General features: G+C 36.1%; 1 protein-coding gene across 11 annotated transcripts in view; it reads right to left on the bottom strand.

Annotated features, from left to right (window-relative positions):
• Diaph2 (diaphanous related formin 2) overlaps window positions 1-26881 on the bottom strand; it is an 867887-nt gene that overhangs the window by 790366 nt on the left and 50640 nt on the right. For 10 of the 11 annotated variants that reach the window (XM_046427818.2, XM_046427819.2, XM_046427822.2 and 7 more), the window contains exons 2-3: window positions 14120-14152; window positions 11248-11424 (exon numbers count right to left, since the gene is read on the bottom strand). In XM_046427818.2, the coding sequence (XP_046283774.1) occupies window positions 11248-11424; window positions 14120-14152 (210 nt within the window). The remainder of the gene's footprint in view (window positions 1-11247; window positions 11425-14119; window positions 14153-26881) is intronic. The other variant, XM_046427820.2, reaches the window with a different exon arrangement.

Genomic DNA, 26881 nt, shown 5'->3' with positions numbered 1-26881 from the left:
AATGAGACAGGAAAGGAACATGAAAACATTTTGTACCTTACAAAAGATATCTCTGGTTATCTCAAAGCCATTTAAAACCACTGAAATTTAGCATGACTTAGGCGTTTATCATTCACACAAAAAAAGATAATTAATAAGAAAATAACTTCTTTCAACAAACTTCACTGAAAAAGACACACATTGACAACGGACACCATCCCCCTTCCCAGATCAGTCACCTCCACCCTTACTTCCTCTTTCTTCCTGGTGTTGGATATATTGTCTGAAGCAGGAACGAATAGACAAACATGAAGATAAGGTTCTACAGATTAAAGACAAGGAAGAAAAAAAAGGAAAGAGCCCATTTCTCTCATGACATTTGTTGAAGACACGTTTGTTCACTAAAACCCATTTTGAACCCATTTATTTAAAACCATAAAAATGCAACACTCCGGATTCATTGTAAGAGAAACTGACTATCATCAACAAAGAAGGAAATTTACTAGTCACTGTTCAGCAGGAAACATTTACTTGATTCATGAATTGGACTGATGAAAGTTAATACTATGATTTAATAAGTGTTGCTAACTATGTACTTGCAACTATTCGGATCTACGTATCTTTGTCAGATTTATGTTCAACTATGAAAGACATTAAGCCAAATATCAAAATAAAATGATCTTGGAACTAAACCTTCTAATTGCTGCCTGTTTTTAAGCAAGACATAAAAAATAATGACACATTGACACTACTCTCACTAAAACATTATTAACCATGACAGCAAAGGCTTTTGTATGATTAAAAAACAAACTCATTTTCAATCATTTTTTAAAATCTTGTTCATTTCATGTTTCTCACACTTTATTATGTCTACATTTTATAATGTAAATGATATTAGTATATGCAATATGTATATAATTTAAAATACTGGGGTTACTTGCTCAAATGTGTATGAATATACACACATAATATATATGAATTTTATATATATGTATGTGTGTATATATATCTATATTTTTTAGAGAGAGAATTTTTTAATATTTCTTTTTTAGTTTTCGGTGGACACAACATCTTTATTTTTTTTTATTTTTATGTGGTACTGAGGATCGAACCTAGTGCCCCGCGCATGCCAGGCGAGCATGCTACCACTTGAACCACATCCCCAGCCCAATATATCTATATTTTTAAAGTATACACACACACACACGAAAACAAATCCCCCACCATGGGGTAAGAAATCAAAATGTTTAGAGACTAATGCACTAGTCCAGAGACTAGGACAGTTTTGGGGTAAATCTCCAGATAGTAAATGTTTTAGGATTTACAGGTTATACAATCTTTGTCTTTGAACTCAATTCTACAGTAGCACAAAGGAACCCTAGAAAACGCATAAACAAATGGATGTGGTTGCATTCAACAAAACCTTTTTGTGGACAACTGAAATTCACATAATTTTCATGGGCTCATAAACAGTTTTCTTTTTTGCTAATCACTTAAAAATATAAAAACCATTCTTAGCTTGCAGGCCAAACAAAATAAAACCCTTGTGGCAGCAATAATATCTTTGACATCTTTACATCCTCTATGACTAGCAAAGTGTCTGGCATTTGGCAGAAAGCCATCAAAGAAACTTTACCATGACATGGAAACTTGCCTTTGCTTTTTCTTCGTTATAATTCCACCCACCTATGCTTCTATATGTCACCCCTATCATCATAACAAGAGCTACTTTAAAGTAGGGATTTTCTTTGAACTCTTCAGAACTTGAAACAGTACCTAGAGCTGGGGATGGAGCTCAGTGGTAGAGCTCTTGCGTAGCATGCACACACAGGGTCTAGATTCAATCTGCAACACCACAAAAAAAAAATTAAAAACAAGTTGCTTATAGAAGGCCTTGGACTTTGACAAACTAAATTGTTCACACTATAAGGACATTTTTATGCCCCAATTAAGATTGATAATTCAAAAGTGACACTCAGTTTCAGTTTGTTTAGATTTTCTCTGCTTCCTTCCTGAGCCCCTGCACAGTATTACGTACCCACCAAAGTAGCCTATTCATAGCTATTCTAGTATTACAGAAATCATTTCTTTACTTGTCTCCCTGACTAAACTCCAAACTCTCTAAGGGAAAGGGAGATATTGTATTCATCTTTATAACTCCAGCACTACCTAGCACACTACACATATCAATAAATGGTTGCTGAAATGCATTTATAGCAATAAATATTGGCAGGAACTTTTTAAACAGAAGTATTTAAAAAAATATTTCTATATATAAACATAGAACACAGGCAGTGAATTTGTGAAGTTTACCAGTGACAGTAAATTTTCAAACATGCTTCTTTGAATTCCTCTTCCTAGAACTCCTATTCTACTATCCCCTCAGCTGTAGACCTTTGATGAGGAACATACTTGGTAAGGAAATTTAAAATTGAGTCATATTTAGTTACCTTTTAAATCTGTTTTCTGGATAAGTTTTGCTCCTTCTTATTTTTTCTTAAAAGTCTGTATGAGAAAATAAAACACATTGTCCAGAATAATGCTGGCATTACAATAGTCTAATAATATGAAGTAAGGATACTAGGAATGTAAATGTAACCAGTGGAAATTATGCCATCTAGACAATTTCTGAGAATCTGACCATTTTTGACAGCTTTTTCTATGGCTGATTATAGACTCTAAGACCTAGTTTACTATAATTTAGTTTATGGTAGTTTAACAGTTAATTAAAAGTACTTATGCTCAAAGCACTAAAAGGTTCTCATCCAAGCTAACCAACTTCTACAAGACTGGTGTTGGATTAAAAAGAAACCTGTAATAACAGTCAAGAGAAAACAAGTATACTTGGGTTAAAGTACAACACCTGCTATCCAAAGAAAAGGGAAAATTGAGAGAACAAAAGTTAAAAACCTTGAGATTATTTATGAGAGTTCTAACAGATGGAATAGCGGATAATTTAGCATTTAGTGCATATAATTATACTAAAATTGTTGAAAAATGCACACTGCATTAATATAAATCACTGAATAGAAAAACATGTAAGAACAGGAATATAACTCAGTGGTAAAGCACTTACCTAGCATGCATGAGACCCTACTTTCCATCCCCAGCACTGCCACACAAAAAAAAGTTTAAAACATAAAATTTCATGTGTATTCACCTATGAAACATTATCTTTACTACGTATATATTAAATGAAATTGCCTAGAAATCACAAATCATTTCTAGCCTTATCCACTTGCATAAGAAAAAACTATTTAATTACCTGTATTAGAACACAGTCCTTACTGACATTTCTATATGAATCCAATGTTGCCAACGAAACCTAGGTACCTCCACTGATAGACCAGACCCTTGTGATAGCTAATAGAAATCAAATTCCAACTTGAACTCCCAAGAAGTTTTTGTGTGTTTATATTTTTAATGTTTAAATGGAAATCTCTCAACTCCTCCATACTCCCTCCCAAAAAACAAAGGACTCTGCCTTGATTCTGTTTGTATAAAAATAAGTTATACTATTAAATGTTTAAAAATTCCCAAGCAGTATATTCAGTATACAAACAAAGTTCAGTTATTCTTGGGAAGCTCAAAGCTATGAAAACTTTAAATGCTGAATCACTATAAAATGCAGCATTTTATTAATTTTCTTAGATTTAAAGTGAACAGTGGAGAGATTTCTTTCAATCTTAATTAAGGGCAATACAGAATATTTCTGGTTAACATGAGAAAGGTTAAAAATATGAACTTCATTTAATTTAAGTTTGGGGTTACAAATTATGTGTAATACCACTATAGTTCAGTCACCTTTGAAAGTTACTAAATCAATAATGTTGAAGCAGTATTGTTTTCTTCCTGATAACTTTACCCACTGGTGAAGATTTGAAAAACATGACTCTGGGAAGAAGGGAGTAGGACCCTATAAAAGTATCATTTACTCCATGCAGGTAATTATATCAACCATATAAAAACAATGATATATTTGAATTCTTGAAAGTTGTTTTTTTGTTTTTTGTTTTGTTTTGTCTTATTTTTTGTTTTGTTTTGTCTTATTTTTTGTTTTTGTTTTGATACCAGGGATTTAACCCAGGGGCATTTTCCCAGTGAGCTACATCCACAGACCATTTTTATTATTTTTGAGTCTCACTAAGTTGCTTAGGGCCTCACTAAATTGCTGAGGCTGCTTTGAACTTGCAATCCTCCAGTCTCAGTTGCGGGGATTACTGGCATGTGTCACCATGCGCTGCTGAAAGTTTTAATATAAGAACCATTTCTCAATTTTCAAACAATTGTTGGTGACCATACTCTAAGCACAAAATTCAGTTTACAAACTAAAGGTGGCACATTGTTTACTAAGAAGCCAGTGTTCTGTAAAATAAATAATCACCTAAAAAATCTCAGATTTTGGGCTTTAAATCTGTCAGCAATGACCATTGGTACCATTACTCAGAAAGTCTGTCTATAATTGCTTCATTGAGTATCTACAATATGAAGTGATTTATCAATGCATGGAACAGATGTCAGAGTCAATGGAACATTAGTAATGTACTAAAACATCAGTAAAGTGAAACTGAGCCACTTAGATCTTTTACTTAACTGGATTCATTTCAGAATTTTCCTTAAGTATAAAGAATCAAGTGATTTTTAAAATGAGGTATTACTAATTAAATAAAATAGTTAATGTTCTTTAAAACTTCCATCCTGCAGTTAATTTCAGACACAGCCATGTATAAGAACTATTGTTGGTAGTTATACTCTTCATTCAACAAGAGATTCAATGATCAGAGTAAGGTAGTTATATTTGAATATTGTTTTTCATTAATTTTTTTCAGCAAGTAAAACTTTCATGAAAACATATCATTACCCAGAAATCCCAAGTAATAAACTGTATCAGTAATTTTAAGGTAATTTATTTCTTGTCAAGCATCTCATACATTGTTATTGTGTATAATGTCCTGCTATTTGATCCAATTATTTAAAATGTTTTACATCTCAGAGCATGTTAGGCTAAAACATGGATATAGCATTTAGGCCAAATGGTCTAAACATTGTATGATGGTTCTCTAAAGTCTAAAAAAGCCAATCACCAGGAACAGCACAATAAAGGGTAACATCAAGAGACTCAAGAGAAGCAAGGTTGCCATCAAATAGGACAAGAACATCTTTTACATTGTTTGCAGAAAGAAGGACACCTACAGGAATGAAATCAAAAGGGGAAATTTTGTATCTAAAAATCTACTACTGTGTTTTAGAAACAAAATGACTTAAGTGCCTTCTACCAATCAACTGTGATAATGACATTTTATCAGTTTTCCATTACTAGATTGTTGGCCTCTTTCTTTTCAATTGATGCTCTGTAAAAAGTGATTACAGATAACTTTCTGTCATCAGTAGGAAATAATCTACCCCAGGCTGGCTTTACCTACCACTCAATGTACCTGTGAGTTGCTTTTTATTTCCACACAGTATGTATGCAAGAAAAACATATCAATTTTATATGTAGCTTAAATAAAACACTATTAAATGTAGATGTTATAAAAATGCCAATGGTTTAGATTTGAGTTCCAGCTCAGCTATTAGGCAATTTACAGAACCAGTTTTCTAAGCCTCTCTCTAAGCCTCAATTCCCTTATCTGAAAAGGGGGGATAACAATGTTACCTACTTTGTGGCACTGTCATAAGGATCAACTGAAATAATACATGCAAACTGTTTAGTTACGTGCCTGGGTCATAAGTAAACATAAACTATGCTTATTCATAAAATAACTTTTTCACTGTACATCAATGATTTTCAAACTAAAAATAATACCTCATATACATAATGTTCAAGTAGACTTTTCTCAAATAAGAGATATAATCCTTAAAATCTTTCCTTTAATATTTTGGTTGTTAACTTTAAATCACAGCATATTTCTTGATATCCAACTCCTGTTATCCTATTATTTAAAATAATATATTCATTAATAAATAATGAATGTTTCTGGTTTTGCTGTTATTATCATCACTGTTTTGGTAATTAAAATAGAACAACAGTGATAAACTGAGGGAATCTAGGTGATCAGAAAATATTGGCAATTGAAGAAATAATGAAACTTATTTGAGAATGGGAGGGAATGTTTGTTACAGACCTTTATAATATTTATTTATTATAAAAATAATATATATATTCAAAAACTATGTATTTGATTTTATCTTTATTCATTTATGTATAAATAAGGCTTAATTGACAAAACTGTATGTCATGATGTATATCAATGACCAAATCCAGCTAATTAACATATGGATTACCTCATATAGCTATCAATTTTGTGTTGAGAACACTTTTCATCTAATCTTAGCTTTTTTCACAAATACAATATATTATCAATTATAATCACCATATTGTTCAATAGATCTCTTGAACTTATTTTTCTTAACTAAAACTTTGTATCCTTTTACCAACATCTCCCCAATCCCTCCCCAACCACCGCAAACCCTGGTAATCACCATTCTACCCTCTATTTCTATGAGATCATCATTTTTAAACTCCATATATGAGTGAAATCCTAATATTTGTCTTTCTGTGCTTGACCTGCCTCATTTAACATAATGGAAACTAAAATTATAAATAGATATAATAATCTCACACATGTTAGAATAGCTAATGTGGAAAAGACAAAAGATAAAAAGTGTTGGCAAGAATGTGGGAAAAAGGGAACCCCCTACACACTGTTAATGAAAATGTTAATTAGTACAGCTATTATAGAAAATAGTATGGAGAGTCCTAAAATTTTTAAAATAAAACTACCACATGATCCAGCAATCCCACTACTGAATATAAATAAGTTTTTAGCCAATATACAAGTTTATAATATGTGAGTATATGGTTGATAATAACATTAATGAGATCCAACAAATTAAAGTATAACACAATATGATAGTACCTGAAAGATATCTTTTCTTGATATCTTATTCCCAAATTTCCATGAAAAGAAAAATTCCCATTAGGGAAAATGTGGCACCAAGTTGTACACTTCTTTACATCACATTTATAAACCCAACAAGCAAATCTTTTTGAAAATATCCCACATTTATAGAGGAAAATGGTAATTTTCTGAAGAAACATTAGAATGAACATTTAAAACACAATACTGCACACAAATTGAAAATGACCAGGATTCACTGTTGCTTAGGGTTACAATCACATCAAAGCCATAAGTGGAACTGAATCATAGTGAGCAAGGGAGGAGAGTAGAAGAAGATATCAAAGAGGTAAAAGGTGGGACAAGATCATATAGTGCTTTATAAGCTATTGTATGTACCATGGCCTTTATTTTTTTTTCTTTTCTGCACAGTCTTTTTAAAAATTAATTAATTTATTTTTAAATTTTATTATATATGACAACAGAATACATTACAATTTATATTACACATATAGAACATGCTTTTTCATATCTCTGGTTGTACACAAAGTAGAGTCATATCCTTGGTGTCTTCTGACCCAGCTATCCCTCTCCTAGGTCTATACCCAAAGGACTTAAAAACAGCATACTACAGGGACACAGCCACGTCAGTGTTTATAGCAGCACAATTCACAATAGCTAAATTGTAGAACCAACATAGATGCCCTTCAGGAGATGAATGGATAAACAAAATGTGGTATATATACACAATGGAATACTACTCACATTAAAAGAGAATAAAATCATGGCATTTGCAGGTAAATGGATGGAGTTAGAGAAGATAATGCTAAGTGAAATTAGTCAATCCCAAAATCCAAATGCAGATCAGATTAAGGATGCTGATCCATAATATGCTGGGGTGGGGATGGGAGGATTAAATAAACTTTTTTAAAATTGTTTTTGTATTGTAGTTAGGACACCATGCCTTTGTTTCATTTTTTATGTGGTGCTAAGGATCGAACCCACTGTACCTTACACACACATGCTAGGCAAGTGATCTACCACTAAGCTACAGCCCTAGCCCCACGATGGCCTTTCTTAAACTAAGTGGAACAGAGAGCCCTGATAAAGATTTAGGAGCCAAGTAATATGATGTTCATGCTTTAAATGAATATTTTTTTTCTGTTGAGAATATATTATAGAGGATCAAGGATGGAGGCAGAGTGACCAGTTAGGAGTTCTGGTAATCCTAATAGTCCTACCACTGTTGTAGCAATCCAGATGAGACTTCAAAAAATATGGTATCAATAGAGGTGGTAAGAAATGGTCAGATGTTGTAAGTTCCTTACTTTGAAAGGAGAGATAATGGAATTTCCTAAAAGCCTGAATGTCAAATGTGAGAGGAATAAAGGATACCCCATTTGGGGCCTGTGAAGATAGATGGGCATACTGTCAACTGTAAGGCAGAAGAATTTTAGCTAGGCCCAGTGGCACACACCTGTAATCCCAGCAGCTCAGGAGGCTGAAACAGGAGGATTTCCAGTTCAAAGCCAGCCTCAGCAACTTATCAAGGCACTAAGCAACTCAGTGAGACCCTTTTATCTAAATATAATACAAAATAGAGCTGGAGATGTGGCTCAGTGGTCGAGAGCTCCTGAGTTCAATCCTCAGTACCCCCCAAAAAATGAGGGGAAGAATTTTAGAGAAGATTTGGAGAGGAATATCAGCAGTTCTGTTTTGGCTATTATTCTGAGAGATCTTTTGAACATCCAAGAGAGATGTTCATTACAAAGTTAGACATATGAGTCTGGAGTTGTGGACTAGGGTGGAGAAAAATTGAGAATTATGAGCATACAAATGAAATTCAAAAGACATATAACTGGTTGCTATCATCAAAGATTGAAGATAGAAAAGAGATAGAGAAAAGATGTCCAAGAACTGATCCCTGAGCCAATATTTACAGGTTAAAGACATAAAAAGGGATCATAAAGAAAGAATGAAAAGGAGAAGCCTGAGAGGTAGTAGGAAAACAAATATGTGTTGAGGGAAAAAATGTGCTTCAAACAGGGAGAGATTGATCAACTGAATCAAATGCTCCTGATGTGTCAATTAAGATGAGAACTAAAACCTTACCATGGGATTTAGCAGCATGAAGATCTCTGTTGACATTATAAAGGCAGTTTTGGTGAAATGGTAGAAGAGGAGCATAGTTGGAATGAGTTCAGAAGAGAAAGTGAAAAGAGAGGAATTGAAAACAGTGCATATAAGTAAAACTATTGTGAGAAACTTCATTTCAAAGTAGAGTAAATAAACAGAGAGGTAGCTGACAACAGAGATAGAGGGAATGTTTTAAAAGAAGGGACAGCATGTTTGTATGCTGATGGGAATTGTAGAAAAGAGAGGAGAAGGTCACTGAAACAATGTTTGAGTAAATAAAAGGGAATGGGATGGAACAAGTGGAAGGACAGAGACATGAAAAGTTCATCTATGATGACAAGAAGCAAGGCAGACTACTTGAGTACAGATCCTAAAAGGTAGGCAGGTGTGGTGGTAAAAGTCTATGGATGTTCTCTTCTGATTCCTTCAGTTTACTCATTAAGCAACAAGGTCATCAGCAAAAAATAAAGATGGGGAATAGTTCAAAGGTTTAAGCAGCAAAGGTGGGAAATAGTCACCAAGGAGCATAGTTGAGGGAATGGAATAGGGACATATAAAATGATCATCTGAAAACATAAGGGGTTTTGGAAAAGGCATGTCTTTCAGAATTTTTTTATATATATTTTTTAGTTTTATATATACCTTTATTTAATTTATTTTTTTAAAAGAGAGAGAGAGAGAGAGAGAGAGAGAGAGAGAGAGAGAGAGATATTTTTTTAAATATTTATTGTTTAGTTTTCGGTGGACACAGCATCTTTGTTTTATTGTATGTGGTGCTGAGGATCAAACCCAGGGCCGCACGTATGCCAGGCGAGTACGCTACCGCTTGAGCCACATCCCCAGCCCAATATTTTATTTATTTTTATGTGGTGCTGAGGAACAAACCCAGTGCCTCACATGTACGAGGCAAGCGCTCTACCCAATGAGCTAAGACCTCACTCAGCCCTCTTTCAGAATTATAAATAGGGCAATACTGGATTAGAATAGGCAAAACCTGGAAGATGGGAGGAAGACCAGTTAAAAGGCCATCTTAGTGGCTACAAGAAACACAAGAGGAAGATTATCTAAACTAGGGCAAGAACAGCTAGAGGACAACTGAGGACACACAGATGTCAGAGTTATTATAAAAGTAGAACCAATGGGATTTGGTAAGCAATTAAGAGTGACTAAGAAAAATGAATAGAGTAGAAAATGGTCCCACAGTGGTGAGCTTAAGACAACTGGAGTATGGCAAGGCCACTGATACACTCGAATGTTGCAAAAAGTAGTAAACAAAAGGATCAGCAGATTAAAGCTGCAAGAATTATTTTTGAGTGAAGAAAGAAGAATTAAAAAGATTAAAGTGCTAATAAACAGTCTCCAGGACTGTTTCTATTTTTGTTTTTATTTCCACCATTTTTGAAAATTTAGATAGGACAACAGAGTGGTAAACTGAGGAACATCTAGGTAATCAGAAAATACTGGCAACTAAAGAAGAATAGGGCTTATTAGATAAAGGAAGGAAATGCTTACAAATGTTATAAAGTTGTTTATATAGAATTTACACTGATGAATGAGACAGAAATTTAAAATAATGAACCATGGATTTGGAGCTCCAGTTCTTCTCTGGTGAGGCTAACCAATGTAATATGGCCCAATGCCTCATTTCTCCCTTGTCCTTCCATAGACTGCTGAATAGTCAAATTATTATGTTTATTATCTAATATAAGAAATAATTATGACAACAAGCTAGAAAACATAAGAAATATGTTTTAAAATATAAGTGGTATACCTTGCTAATAGAACAAACTTGACTGAATTAATTTCTCTTTCCGTTTACTGTTTGTTTTTTGTTTTGTTTTGGTTTTCTGTTTTTCTTTTTACCCTTTGTTCTTTCAACTCCATTTCCTATACCAACAAGAAACCCTGTGGACTTAAGACTTATTTTGCTTTATGGAAAGAAGCATACAAATCAGTAATTGAAAAATTGACTGATGTGCTGGAAACTAGTGAATACTAGAGGACAAAGGTAAGTCAAACTATCCCTGCTTCTGGGAGCTCACAGTGGAAGAGATAGGCAAGGATGTTTTAGCTCAAAAAACACATACTTGTGCAAATAGTTCTGTTGTATCAATGAGTTTCTGGTCTGTGCTATACATGATATATACAGTTTACACAAACACATGTACCTAAAATCCAGTGCTATTCTTGACACACACATTTTAAAACTACAACAAAATTAGGTCTAACTTACCATCATTTTTTCAAAGAGATCCAGTACTTCCTTTTCTGACAAATTCAAAGATCGTTCATCATATAATGGCTGAGCTGCTGGAAACTCACTCATTGCGACTTGGGAATCAATAGGATGTTGAATAAAAGGCTTTTCTTTCTTGACCGTAGATTTTCTAAAACTTGTAATTCGGTCACGCTGCAAACAGAAAAAGATAAAAAGCCCTAAGAAAAAGATCGAGACCCATGAACATAAAGAACTGAAATATCAAAATGGCACTTAGTATAATATGTATTATTATTGTCTCTTGACAAAATGTTATTTTAAGCAGCAAGTTCAAGTTAGAGATTGTACTATTTTGAAACCTTGAAGTAGCTCTTCAACTTTAGAAGTCTGAGGGTGAAAAGTATTCCTCAAAAGTAAAACTTAAGTCTCTTGCCATTTCTATTTTGCACAATAAGTAGGTTCAAAGAAGTCTCAGAGACAAGTGTGACTCCAGGAGGCTGAGGCAGGAGAATCACAAGTACAAGGCCAGCCTCAGCAACTTAGTAAGACTCTGTCTCAAAATTAAAAAAAAAATACAATTTTAAAAAAGACTGGTGATGTAGCTCAGTGATAAAGTGCCCTTGGGTTCAATCCCCAGTAATCAAAATCCTGTGGTTATTTCAGGAAGAATATGTCTTTAGTGGCAAATTTAGAACTATGAATAAAAAAGGAAAGAAAGAAAATGAAGAGAACTGTGGGTACTCAATTCTAAGGGAAAATTATGGCAATAATTCATGCAAAAACTAGACTGGGTGTGCAACTCAGTGATAGAGCACTTTCCTAGAGAGTCCAAGACTGTGGATTCAAACCCCAGCACCACAAAAAAGAAGTACAAAAGTTGTGGCAAGTATATATCAATAATCTGTCAATGTAGCAATTGAATAAGCATGGACTCTGAAACCAAATGACCTGGGTCCAAATCCAGACTGCCATTCACTGACTGAATAATCCAGTAAAAGCTTCGTGCTCTCACTATGTCTGTTTCCTCTTAAAAACAGGGATATGTTTTCCTCTTAAAAACAGGATATGACCTACACCACAGTGTTATTGTGAGTTTTAAATAATATGCTAAACATGCTTAGCTACTATTTATTATTGTTGTTATTAATATTATTATTATTTTCCTCCAACATTTTATTTCCTAAAACATGGGGCAAAAGCAAGACAAAAATAAAAACACCATTTTTTCCATTTACTGGAAATATAACATAAACAGAAATATCTTTTTCCTATAAATACAATTATGAAGAACTCACTATTTTATGGATATTGACTTTGAACCATTGATTCCATGTACAATCTCTAATAATTAGCTTGCTCTTTCACATAAAGTGAGTTAATTACTTCAATTACATGTAAACAGGCCACTCTATTTTAGACTGCAAAACATTAGACATCAAAAATTAGTAATGTACATAAAACTGAATGCAACTCAGTTTTATTTGGGTTTCTGTTAGGAAGCACATGCATATCATCAGCTCACATTACACAAGCAGACCCGTTAGATATGAGAACAATGCACGTTCACTGCCATGTTGAAAGGGGTCCTTACAAATTACCTCAATGATACAAAAAGCATCACAGATGTTATTAATTCATCTGGTATAAAAGCATGTTGACCCCATTAAAAGAACATGTCTTTCATTTTATTGATTCAAAGAATACCTTTTTTAAATAAAAGGTGTACTTTGAAAGAAATATGAACAGTTTTAAGCAGCTTATTGAGGATTACAAAAAATGATTTGAGTGCATGGTTGCTTACAAAGAGATTATATAAAGTACAATATTTTAGAGCTGGGAAGAACAAGAAAAATCATCTAGACCAATTCCCTCATTTCACAGGAAAAGTGACTCACCTAAATTCATAAGCCCCTGGTTCCTATCAGTCTTCATCATAACATATAATTTATTCTTTGCATTATTCTGAACTCTATTATCAATTTTCTTTTAACTCTTTGAGGGAAATTAATTTGGTTTAGATTTGTCTGTCTTCACATAACTCCAGAAAAACAAATTAAGTAATCCCAAATAAGCTGAGTATATTTCTAACACTCAAATGTCAGTAAAAGATATGGTGGACATGAAAGCATTTAAATATGCAATTGACAATAAATTAACATATCTATCTTCCATTCCTTCATATGACTTAATATTTACTCTTGCAGTATTAGTACCATTGCTAACATGTAAATTTGATCTTTCACTATGTCCTTCATTTTTATCTTGAAAATTTGGCTTTTGATTTCAGCTGTGTCCTGGTAAGAAAATCAAGTCAAGCCACACATTTTCACCTCCATAGAGTAGTGTTGGTAGATAGGTAGGTAATTTCACACAGAAAAAAATGACATTGCTTACAATACCATTTTTTAAAGTTTAGCTATAAAAGGGCATAATTGAATTTTGAGCACATAACTTCTAATAAATTTTACTATGATAGACTCTGCTTAGAAATATTTAAGGTTTTTAAATTTAACAGTACACATGTAACATATTAAACTTATTTTTCTTTCTATTTCAAATTAATTTCCTCTAATATTAATGCTTAATATATTCACAATTGATTTGGCTATAGGAAAAGGAAACATCTGTGTTTCTCAAAATCCAGACATAAACACAGAATTTAAAAAAAATTTGGTTACAGTATATATCAGGTTGACAGCAAAATTTTGTTGAAATTTCACACAATTCTTTGTTAATGTTCAAAAATGAGAAGTCATTTTATTAACAATTATTCTATTCTATGTAAACATCCACTTCATCTTACATATATCAATGTTTTAATGTCCACACATATTAATTTCAAAAAGCAACATGCATAAGTAATAACATGCTGCTACAACCACCTTACCACATCATCTGCCAAAGTTTTTATTTGAATGTTCTATTAAAACCAAAAAGAAACAAACAAAAAAGAAATACCAGTCAGGTAAGAGAAATTCACATATCAAACAAGACAATAGTAAGTTAATGGTTCTTATTTTTTATTTTATAAACTATAGTCAAAAAGAAGTATAAAGTTTAATATATAAGCAATATATCATTTACAAAAGAAAAATAGCAGCTTAGAGATTTAAAACGAAGGTTTGGTTGGGAGAAGTGGTGATCTATTTGTCTTTAAATATGGATCCCAAGACGCTAAAGCCAAATCTGGATCAGATATCAGTGTCCAAATGAGAAAAAAAAAAAAAAACACAGCAAAATAATAAGTCTTGCAAGTTTTTTCAGTTTTTCAATGAATAACCATGTTTTAAACATATCTAATTTTTTTAAATGTACACTATCCTAAATGTACACTTATCCTAAATGTCACATTTAATAGTAGTAATGAAACAGTTTTGTCTCAGAATTCAGTGTTACATTTGAAGGATACTTAAAGGACACCTTTATAAATATTCTAAATAAAACTGAATCTTGTGATCCTGTTAATATATGCCAATTTCTCAAAATCTCCCAAGATCTTTTTTTGTTGTTATATTTGGAATCGAACCCCAGGTGCTTTACCAACCAGTTACATCCCCAGCTATTTTTGAGATAGGGTCTTGTTAAATTACTTATGGCATTGCTAAGGTTGGCATTAAACATGTGGTTCCCTTGCCTCGGTATCCTGAGCTGCTAGGATTACAGGCAAGTGCCACCATGCGCAACTGGAGTGCACTTATAATAAAAACAGTCATGCATTGCTTAATGTTGGGGATATGTTCTACAAAATGCATGCTGATTTCATCTTGCAAATAATGTACTACACAAATTAACATGGCCATGACATCACAAGGTGATAAAATTTTATGGGACTGGTCCATATGTTGGTCCATTTTAACTGAAATTTTGTTATAGTATTCAGGACTATACATTGAAGCATCAATTAAGAGATCTAATTGGAAAGCATCAGATTTTTAAAAATGGTCCATTAGGGGGCCAGGTACAGTGGCACATATTTATAATCCTAGTGGCTCATAAGTCTAAGGCAGGAGGATCACAGGTTTGATGCCAGCCTCAGCAACTTAGCAGGGCTATAAGCAACCTAGTCAAAACCTATCTCAAAATAAAAAATACAAAGGGGTTGGGATGTGGCTCAGTGGATAAGCACACTTGGGTTCAATCTCCAGGACAAAAAAAAAAAAAATTAAGCCTTCTGCCCCATTTCATACACTTATTTCTTCAAATTAATATTGATCATGCATGTTCACACCCCTTTTTACTAAGAAAAACAGTCTTCTCAATGGTGAGGAGAATTCCAGTAGGAGTTTTAAGTGAGAATTGTTTGGTCTCAGGATCTCAGGAAATTGTCTTCAAATACCACCAAACCTGTGGCTTTATAAAGTTCAACTTTCCCTAGATCAGCTGGGGTAAATATACTATTATATGGATACCTGTTTTTCTACTTTTGATCTTTTGATTCCCTAGGGAATCTAAACTTCTAACCTGTATACTTTATTTTCATCACAAATCCCAATCTATTGCCATAGATAAAGAAAAGGGGGGGGATTATTTATATGAGAATTGAAGCCATTTTAAGAAAGATAAAAGCACCATAGGACTCTGTTAGTTTTCTCTTTAGTTTTTCTAGTGGGTTACAGAAAACTTTAATACACAATGAGGAGCTTCATGATTTCTTGTAACACAAAGTCAGAAAAAGAAGTGTCATCGTATCAAAATTGCCTGAAGTAAACCTTCTACCATCTGAATGGGTGCCTTCTCCACTTGGGACTTTGAGATAGATTATACAGTTATACGAGTAGATTTTTATTTTGTTTTTTTCCCATCCTTTGGAGTTGTAAACTCAAAACTATAAACACACCTGTATCTCCAAAGCAAGAATGTAAATTAAAGGGAAATATAATTTGCTTTAGTCAAATTCCCTAAGGTGCACAAATGTCAGAAATGCTTCAAATCTGTGTCTCAATTGAATACATGTTGACAGTTTAATGATGGGAGACAAAGATAAGAAAAAAAATCACTAGCAATTTTTCCACCTGATCCTAAGGGAAGAGACTGAGTCTTCATCTCCATCCCTCACTATTCTTTTTTGCAATTAACATACTTTGTGTCCACATTAAGCCACACAGTATTGACTACCAAGATTTGGAGAAAATTTGAGATAATCTGATCTAAACTCTCATTTTAAAAAATGGGGGTAACACCTGCATTCCAATTTTCTACATCTAACACTTTCATGTCACCTTGGTCTCTCCCTTCTCCTTCATTCACAACAACCAATCATCTAGCTGTCCAGTCCCACTCTCATATTTCTACAGTTCACAAAGATCTGACTCAAGTCACCATCAATTCTTTCTTAGATTTCTGTATTAACCTCCTAACTTATCTCCGTTTCCACTTTTGCTTTCCTACAGTTAATTTTGAACACTGCAGACCAAGTGATACTGTGAAATCCAAAGTCAGACCATGTCACTCTTTGGTTCAAAATTCTGCAATGTCTATTTCCCCTCCTAGTACAAATCCAAGTTGTTAAAATGGCCTATGAGGCCCTGTGGATCTGCACACTGCCCAGATCCCTCTGACCTCACCTCCCACTGCAGTCCCTTCATCCATCCAGCTCTAGCCACACAAAGCACCTCGCTGTTCCCCAGGCAGGCAATAAGCCACAGGCACTGGCTCTTCCCTCTGCCTGGAAGGCTCTTTTCCATTATTCCCATGACTTACTCCTTCAATCCCTGCTATTCTGCCCATCCTATCTGAAATGGAACCATGGTGCTCTCTCCACACACTCCTGTCACTCCTGAACTGCTTTATCATGCTATTTTTCTTTTTTCCAATAGGACTTAACATGTCAAACAATTTGTAATTTCCTTTATTATTAACTTTTGTCTTTTTCTCACTAAAAATATGAACTCCACAAGATCAGGGACTTTTCATCTGTCTGGTTTGGGGATATACCCTTAATGCCTAAAGCAGTACTTGGTACACTGAAGTGCACTAAATATTATAAATGACTATCGTGCTCCCATTCATAAATATTCAATGCCTCTCCATGACCTATAAAGAGTAATCTCCCAAATAACGCATTTTGCCCAAGGCTACATTCTTCTTCTTCCTTCATGAACCCTGTGCTATATAAAACAAAAATTTAAATCCTTTTCCCAATGCATGCTCCATGATGTCCTATTTGTACCTCCTGTTTGTACCTCCATGTTCCCTCTGATCTCAAATACTCATATTGTTAGATAGGTTTCCATTTCTAGAGCCCTTGAATTTAAAATATGGTTCTTAATAAACCAAATGTGGAAAAAAATAAACCAAATTTGGAACCCTGATCAAAAATAATACTGGAAGAGGATTGTGCTTTATTTTAAAGATTTATTTTCCTAACACATTTTCAAGAGTGATAGAATACCCCAAGGCACATAGGAAATTATACTCATGTAAAAAATTATCCCAATTACTTGTGATGGAGAACCATAAAAAAAAAAAAAACACTCTGCTTTTGATTTCTTGATTTATACATTTCATTCAGCTACAGTATGTGTGTGTGTATATATATATAATTTTCTTTAAAAAAATATATATATACACACACTATATATATAATTGTGCACATTTAATAATATTAGATTATGGATATTTTATCATATATTTCCCTCATGAAAAATGTTTTCATAAATATCATTTTATGAATATAATAACATTATTTAGAACTTTTCGTTGTAACACTTTAGGGAGAAAAGAGACAAACATGGTCTATAAAAGATGAAAATCTTAAAGCACATATGAAGAGACTGAGTTTCAGAAGTGGGGATTTTGGGCCACTGTGCATTAAAAATGTATTGAAATCATTGTATAAGTTCCAACTAAATTTCCTGCAACAGAAAAGATTTCTGCCACACAATTTTCTTTAAATCTAAGTCAAAAAAGAAAGGTACAAAAGGACTCCATCATAGCAACAAAAACACCACCAAAAAGAAACAACTTCAGATAATTGTAAAGAGCTGCTTTTTGACAAGATTAAATCAGTCATTTTTATGTGAACTGACCTTTAAAACACATGTGAAAAATGGCTGTATTAAAATACATCATCATGAGGGAGAAGATGGAGGCGAGGGGAGTGCATTGCCCCCGTGTGCCGCGTCACTGTGCGGGAGAATGACGAGTCAGGACGGCTAAAGGCTATCTTGTTAGGAATTTCCAATAAAAGTGGGGTGCTCCGGAACCTGGAGGAAGGATTTCCATCGCACGAGGATCGGCTACGGGGGCTCAAACGCGAGAGATTTGTCTGCACGGAGGGTCACGCTGCTTGTTCGGCAAATCGCCCCACGGCTAGAGTCTGCGGCGCGCTGGGAAACGAGGAGATAGCAACGCAGGGATACAGCGCTGCAGGTTCTGCGGGCTTCTGCCAGCTATGCAAGCACCGTACTCAGTGCTGAATTCTGGGTTTGAGACGGGGGAAGGAAGCGGTCCAATTCGGTTCTCCACACCAGTCAGACCACAGAGGAGGCCAGCGGCCACCATCTTGGGGAGCTGACGTCACCATCCCTGTTTCCGACTGATCGCAGCTCATTCAGCCATAGAACAGGTAATTTCAGGCTGCCATTCGCCTGCGGCTTGCAGACAAATTACTCAGGATCAGTGCTAAATAAACCGCGGAAAGAGCTTCTTGGAGCCTGCTCTTATCAGAGCATGCACCAAGCACGGAGCGGCCGAGTTCCGGCTCCCGGAACTGCTCTGGCCCAGGGCTAAGGAGCCCGCGGAAACTGCTTCTCGGTCTGGTTCCTGCTGAGTACTATGGAGGTAAATATCAACCGAGCCTTCATGGGCAATGGCAACGGGACTGAGACGGGGCCTGTGAGGGCCGGACAGGACTCACTCGTTGCTTTGGTCACCCGGCAAAGGGAACCAAATGCTACCATTCGCATGGGATACCAACATGGCAGAGATCTCATGTCATCAGAAAGCGGCGGAGGAGAGAACTTCATCAATACCAGCGGCGACAGAAACAGTTGGTCTCCTGGTAGGGAGGGTGAGTCACAGACACCCGAGTCTCTCTCGCTTTGTCGTCGAGCCAGAGGGGAGGAGCGGGGCCGCCGCCGGCGCCCGGAGCAGGCCCAGCGGCTCGCCGGCGTGGTGGTCGCGTGACCCCAATTGGAGTGGGGGCAGAGAGCAGCCGCCACCCGCGCCCACAAGGTGGGCAGACCTACGACCGACCGGCAGAACAGGCCCAGTGGTCCGCGGGCGTGGTAGGAGGGGCAGGGCAGAGCCACCACCCGCGCCTGCAAGGTAGGCAGACTTGCGACACACAGGCGGATCAGGCCCAGCGGCCTGCCAGCGTGGTACACAAGTCACCCCAACTGGAGTAGGGGCAGAGCAGAGCTGCCTCCCGTGCCCGGAACAGGCCCAATGACCTGCTGCCGTGGTACACATGTCACCCCAATTGGAGTAGAGGCAGAGCAGAGCCGCCACCCGTGCCCGAAAGGTGGGCAGACCTGCGACCGACCAGCGGAACAGGCCCACTGGCCTGCCGGCGCGACAGACACGTCACCCCATTTGGAGTAGGGGCAGAGCAGAGCCGCCGCCCGTGCCCGCAAGGTAGGCAGACGTGCGACCGACCGGTGGAACAGGCCCAGCGGCCGGCCGGGGTGGTAGGCACGTCACCCCAGTTGGAGTAGGAGCAGAGCAGAGCCTTCGCCCGCGCCTGGGACAGGCCCAGCGGTCAGCGGGTGTGGTAGACAAGTCACACCAATTGGAGGAGGGGCAGAGCAGAGCCGCCGCCCGCGCCTGCAAGGTTGGCACACCTGCAACCGACCCGCGGATCAGGCCTGGTGGCCTGCCGGCATGGTACACGTCACCCCAATTGGAGTAGAGGCAGAGCAGAGCTTTCGCCCGCGCCCAGGACAGGCCGAGCGGCCCACTGGCATGTTAGGCACGTCACCCCAATTGGAGTAAGGGCAGAGCAGAGCCGCCTCCCGCACCCGGAATAAGCCCAGCGACCCGCCGGCGTGGTAGACACGTCACCCCAATTGGAGTTAGGGCAGATCAGAGCCGCCGCCCGCGCCTTCAAGGTAGGCAGACCGCCGCCCAACCCTGCAAGGGAGACTTTTCAACTATACAAGAGCAATATAAATATATAGGGGGAAAAATTTTCAAAAACACAACAGTTTCACCAAGCAGAAAGAAACGCAAGCAGTATGAAAAGACAAGGAAAGAAAGGACCACAAGCAATGCAGGTCAACTCAACTTTAGAAGAGGTAACAGCTTCAGCAGATGGAATGTCAGATAAAGAATTCAGGATATACATGCTTCAGATGAACTGGAGTATCAAGGAAGACATTAAACAGCAAAATCAGACAATGAAAGATCACTTCGACAAGGAATTACACAAACAAATCCAGGAAGCAAAAGATCAACTATACAGGGAGATAGAGGTTATAAAAAACAAACAAACAGAAATCCTAGAAATGCAGGAAGCAATAAACCAACTTAAAAACTGAATGGAGAATACTACCAGCAGAGTAGAACACTTAGAAGATAGAACATCAGACAATGAAGACAAAGTATTTCAACTGGAAAAGAACATAGACAGCTCAGCAAGACTGTTAAGAAACCATGAGCAGAACCTCCAAGAAATATGGGATAACATAAAGAGACCAAACTTGAGTCACTGGGATACAGGAAGGTATAGAGGTCCAAACCAAAGGAATGAGCAATCTATTCAATGAAATAATACGAGAAAACTTCCCAGACTTGAAGAATGAGACAGAATCCCAAATCCTAGAAGCCTACAGGACGCCGAATGTGCAAAATCATAAGAGATCCACACCTAGACACATTATAATGAAGATGCCCAACATACAGAATAAGGAGAGAATTTTAAAAGCTACAAGAGAAAGGAAGCAGATTACATTTAGGGGTAAGCCAATCAGGATAACAGCTGATCTTTCAACACAGACTCTGAAAGCTAGAAGATCCTGGAATAACATATTTCAAACACTGAAAGAAAATGGGTTCCAACCAAGAATTGTGTATCCAGCGAAATTAAGCTTCAGGATGGAAGATGAAATTAAAACCTTCCACAATAAACAAAAGTTAAAACAATTTGCAGCTAGAAAACCATCTCTTCAAAACATCCTTGGCAAAACATTACAGGAAGAGGAAATGGAAAATAAGAATGAAAACCAACAGTGGGAGGTAGGACAGTAAAGGGGGTAAAATAATCAAAGAGGAAAACAAACCATGTTTAGTAACATAAATAAACAAATATGGCTGGAAGAACAACCCATATCTCAATAATAACCCTAAATGTTAATGGCTTAAACTCACCAATTAAGAGACACAGGCTAGTAGAATGGATCACAAAACAAGACCCAACAATATGCTGCCTACAGAAGACGCATTTGATAGGAAAACACATACATAGGCTGAAGGTGAAAGGTTGGGAAAAATCATATCACTCATATGGACTTCGGAAACAAGCAGGAGTGTCCATACTCATATCAAATAAAATAGATTTCAAGCCAAAGTTAATCAAAAGGGATAAAGAGGGACACTACGTACTGCTTAAGGGAACCATACACCAACAAGACATAACAATCATAAATATATATGCCCCAAACAATGGTGCAGCTATGTTCATCAAACAAACTCTTCTCAAGTTCAAGAGTCTAATACACCACCATACAATAATCATGGGAGACTTCAACACACCTCTCTCGCCACTGGAAAGATCTTCCAAACAAAAGTTGAATAAGGAAACTATAGAACTCAATAACACAATTAATAACCTAGACTTAATTGACTTATATAGAATATACCACCCAACATCAAGCAGTTACACATTTTTCTCAGCAGCACATGGATCCTTCTCAAAAATAGATCATATATTATGTCACAGGGCAACTCTTAGACAATATAAAGGAGTAGAGATAATACCATGCATCCTATCTGATCATAATGAAACTGAAAATCAACGATAAAAGAAGGAAGGAAAAAGCATACATCACTTGGAAAATGAACAATAGGTTACTGAATGATCAATGGGTTATAGAAGACATCAAGGAGGAAATTAAAAAATTCTTAGAGATAAATGAAAACACAGACACAACATATCGGAATCTATGGGACACATTGAAAGCAGTTCTAAGAGGAAAATTCATTGCTTGGAGTTCATTCCTTAGAAAAAGAAAAACCAACAAATAAATCATCTCATACTTCATCTCAAAATCCTAGAAAAAGAAGAGCAAAACAACAGCAAAAGAAGTAGAAGGCAAGAAATAATTAAAATCAGAGATGAAATTAATGAAATCGAAACAAAAGAAACAATTGAAAAAATTGACAAAACTAAAAGTTGGTTCTTTGAAAAAATAAACAAAATCGACAGACCCTTAGCCATGCTAGCGAAGAGAAGAAGAGAGAGAACTCAAATTACTAGCATACGGGATGAAAAAGGCAATATCACAACAGACACTTCAGAAATACAGAAGATAATCAAAAATTATTTTGAATCCTTATACTCCAATAAATTAGAAGATAGTGAAGGCATAGATAAATTTCTTAAGTCATATGATCTGCCCAGATTGAGTCAGGTTGATATACACAACCTAAACAGACCAATATCAATTGAGGAAATAGAAGAAATCATCAAAAGACTACCACAATAAAAAATAAATAAAAAAAAAAAAAAGAAAAGAAAAGTCCAGGACCGGATGGGTATAGAGCAGAGTTTTACAAAACCTTTAAAGAGGAACTAATACCAATACTTTTCAAGCTACTTCAGGAAATAGAAAAAGAGGGAGAACTTCCAAATTCATTCTACGAAGCCAACATCACCCTGATACCTAAACCAGACAAAGACACTTCAAAGAAAGAAAACTACAGACCAATATCTCTAATGAACCTAGATGCAAAAATCCTCAATAAAATTCTGGCGAATCAGATACAAAAACATATCAAAAAAATTGTGCACCATGATCAAGTAGGATTCATCCCTGGGATGCAAGGCTGGTTCAATATACGGAAATCAATAAATGTTATTCACCACATCAATAGACTTAAAAATAAGAACCATATGATCATCTCGATAGATGCGGAAAAAGCATTCAACAAAGTACAGCATCCCTTTATGTTCAAAACTCTAGAAACACTAGGGATAACAGAACATACCTCAATATTGTAAAAGTAATCTATGCTAAGCCTCAGGCTAGCATCATTCTGAATGGAGAAAAACTGAAGGCATTCCCTCTAAAATCTGGAACAAGACAGGGATGCCCTCTCTCACTACTTCTGTTCAACATAGTTCTCGAAACACTGGCCAGAGCAGTTAGACAGACGAAAGAAATTAAAGGCATAAAAATAGGAAAAGAAGAACTTAAATTATCACTATTTGCAGATGATGTGATTCTACACCTAGCAGACCCAAATGGCTCTACAAAGAAACTATTAGAGCTAATAAATGAATTCAGCAAAGTGGCAGGATATAAAATCAACATGCATAAATCAAAGGCATTCCTGTATATCAGTGACAAATCCTCTGAAATGGAAATGAGGACAACCACTCCATTCACAATATCTTCAAAAAAAATAAAATACTTGGGAATCAACCTAACAAAAGAGGTGAAAGACTTATACAATGAAAACTACAGAACCCTAAAGAGAGAATTAGAAGAAGATCTTACAAGATGGAAAAATATACCCTGTTCATGGATAGGCAGAACTAACATCATCAAAATGGCAATATTACCAAAAGTTCTCTATAGGTTTAATGTAATGCCAATCAAAATCCCAGCGGCATTTCTTGTAGAAATAGAGAAAGCAAGCATGAAATTCATATGGAAAAATAAAAGACCCAGAATAGCAAAAACAATGCTAAGCAGGAAGTTTGAATCAGGTGGTATAGCGATACCAGACTTCAAACTATATTACAGAGCAATAGTAACAAAAACAGCATGGTACTGGTACCAAAACAGGCGAGTGGACAAATGGTACAGAATAGAGGACACAGAAACCAATCCACAAAACTACAACTATCTTATATTTGATAAAGGGGCTAAAAGCATGCAATGGAGGAAGGATAGCATCTTCAACAAATGGTGCTGGGAAAACTGGAAATCCATATGCAACAAAATGAAACTGAATCCCTTTCTCTCGCCATGCACAAAAGTTAATTCAAAATGGATCAAGGAGCTTGATATCAAGTCAGAGACACGCCGTCTGATAGAAGAAAAAGTTGGCTACGATCTACATACTGTGGGGTCAGGCTCCCAATTCCTCAATAGGACACCCATAGCACAAGAGTTAATAACTAGAATCAACAAATGGGACTTACTCAAACTAAAAAGTTTTTTCTCAGCAAAAGAAACAATAAGAGAGGTAAATAGGGAGCCTACATCCTGGGAACAAATCTTTACTCCTCACACTTCAGATAGAGCCCTAATATCCAGAGTATACAAAGAACTCAAAAAACAGTTAGACAATAAGATAACAAACAACCCAATCAACAAATGGGCCAAGGACCTGAACAGACACTTCTCAGAGGAGGACATACAATCAATCAACAAGTACATGAAAAAATGCTCACCATCTCTAGCAGTGAGAGAAATGCAAATCAAAACCACCCTAAGATACCATCTCACTCCAGTAAGATTGGCAGCCATTATGAAGTCAAACAACAACAAGTGCTGGCGAGGATGTGGGGAAAAGGGTACACTTGTACATTGCTGGTGGGACTGCAAATTGGTGCAGCCAATTTGGAAAGCAGTATGGAGATTTCTTGGAAAGCTGGGAATGGAGCCACCATTTGACCCAGCTATTCCCCTTCTCGGTCTATTCCCTAAAGACCTAAAAAGAGCATGCTACAGGGACACTGCTACATCGATGTTCATAGCAGCACAATTCACAATAGCAAGACTGTGGAACTAACCTAGATGCCCTTCAATAGACGAATGGATAAAAAAAAAATGTGGCATTTATACACAATGGAGTATTATTCTGCATTAAAAAAATGACAAAATCATAGAATTTGCAGGGAAATGGATGGCATTAGTGCAGATTATGCTAAGTGAAGCTAGCCAATCCCTAAAAAACAAATGCCAAATGTCTTCTTTGATATAAGGAGAGTAACTAAGAACAGAGTAGGGATGAAGAGCATGAGAAGAAGATTAACATTAAACAGGGATGAGAGGTGGGAGGGAAAGGGAGAGAGAAGGGAAACTGCATGGAAATGGAAGGAGACCCTCAGGGTTATACAAAAGTACATACAAGAGGAAGTGAGGGGAAAGGGAAAAATAATACAAGGGGGAGAAATGAATGACAGTAGAGGGGGTAGAGAGAGAAGAGGGGAGGGGAGGGGAGGGGCGGGGAGGGGAGGGGAGGGGCGGGGAGGGGAGGGGGGGAGAGTAGAGAATAGGAAAGGCAGCAGAACACAACAGACACTAGTATGGCAATATGTAAATCAATGCATGTGTAACTGATGTGATTCTGCAATCTGTATATGGGGTAAAAATGGGAGTTCATAACCCACTTGAATCAAAGTGTGAAATATGATATATCTAGAACTATGTAATGTTTTGAACAACCAACAATAAAACATTAAAAAAATTAATTAATTAATTAATTAATTAAAAATATTGTATCTAACTACAACTAAAAAATAAATATTTTTTTAAAACATGGAAAAAAAAGAACTATGTAATGTTTTGAACAACCAACAATAAAAAATTTAAAAAAAAAAAAAAAAACATCATCAGGGTTGAGGTGCAGCTGAGTGGTAGAATGCTTGCCTGACATGCATGAGACCCTGGGTTAAATCCTCAGTGTCACAAAAAAATAATAAATAAAATATAATTCATTTTTATTTACAATAACAGTGTTCAGGGATAAGCTCTCAAATTTTATCCAAATTTATATAGGTGTATGCATCTCTTCCTCACACCACATAGAAGTAAACATCATGGATTTTTACTCCTATGTACAACCTATAGAGCTACTATGGAGTTAAAAATATTTACAAGCCAAAAGAAAAAAATGACCCCCAAAATCTTTATTAGAATCACACCCTTGAATTAAAAGCACTGATTAAAGTCATTTTGGTAAGTTTTTATTATGCAAATCTAATGATAATAGTCATTACAATAAGGGCAGATTGCACCAATAAGTATAGTGACCATATATTTTCATTAAAATCAACTCTGGTAAAGCAATCAGATTGTGCATTAGTGAAACAATCAGAGTTTATTAAACTTCACTTATGATCAGCTATATTAAATATAATAGTACAGTATTATGTGAGTATTGTATGATTATAAAAGTAACACTCTAGAGCCTCAACCCCTTAAGAATAAGAGAAACGGCTGACTTACTTATAAACTCTAATGCTGTAGTTCTCATTGCAATGTGAGAGATCATTATTCCAAGAAAATTAAGTTTTAATTTTTTCAATCAGCCAGAAATGAACAAAAACAGCAAGATGTAAAGATTCAACTCTCTTATGGCTAATGTTACATGCTAATACAATGTTTTATAAACATTGTGCAATTACTCTAGTACCACAGAAATTGGACAACTAAATTGCATATAATTCAAAAGTCTCATCACCAACTCAAAAACTTAGTCACACTCTTTGACAATTTTCTTCTCTTTAAAGAAAATCAATAAGTTGGCCATTATA

Source organism: Marmota monax, unplaced genomic scaffold (genome assembly GCF_021218885.2).
Source record: "Marmota monax isolate L192 unplaced genomic scaffold, Marmota_monax_Labrador192_F-V1.1 WCK01_AAM20220418_F8-fsc00067, whole genome shotgun sequence".
Classification (NCBI taxonomy): Eukaryota; Metazoa; Chordata; class Mammalia; order Rodentia; family Sciuridae; genus Marmota; species Marmota monax.
The sequence above is the reverse complement of the archived record's forward strand: the minus strand, read 5'-3'. Positions and strand labels throughout refer to the sequence as shown.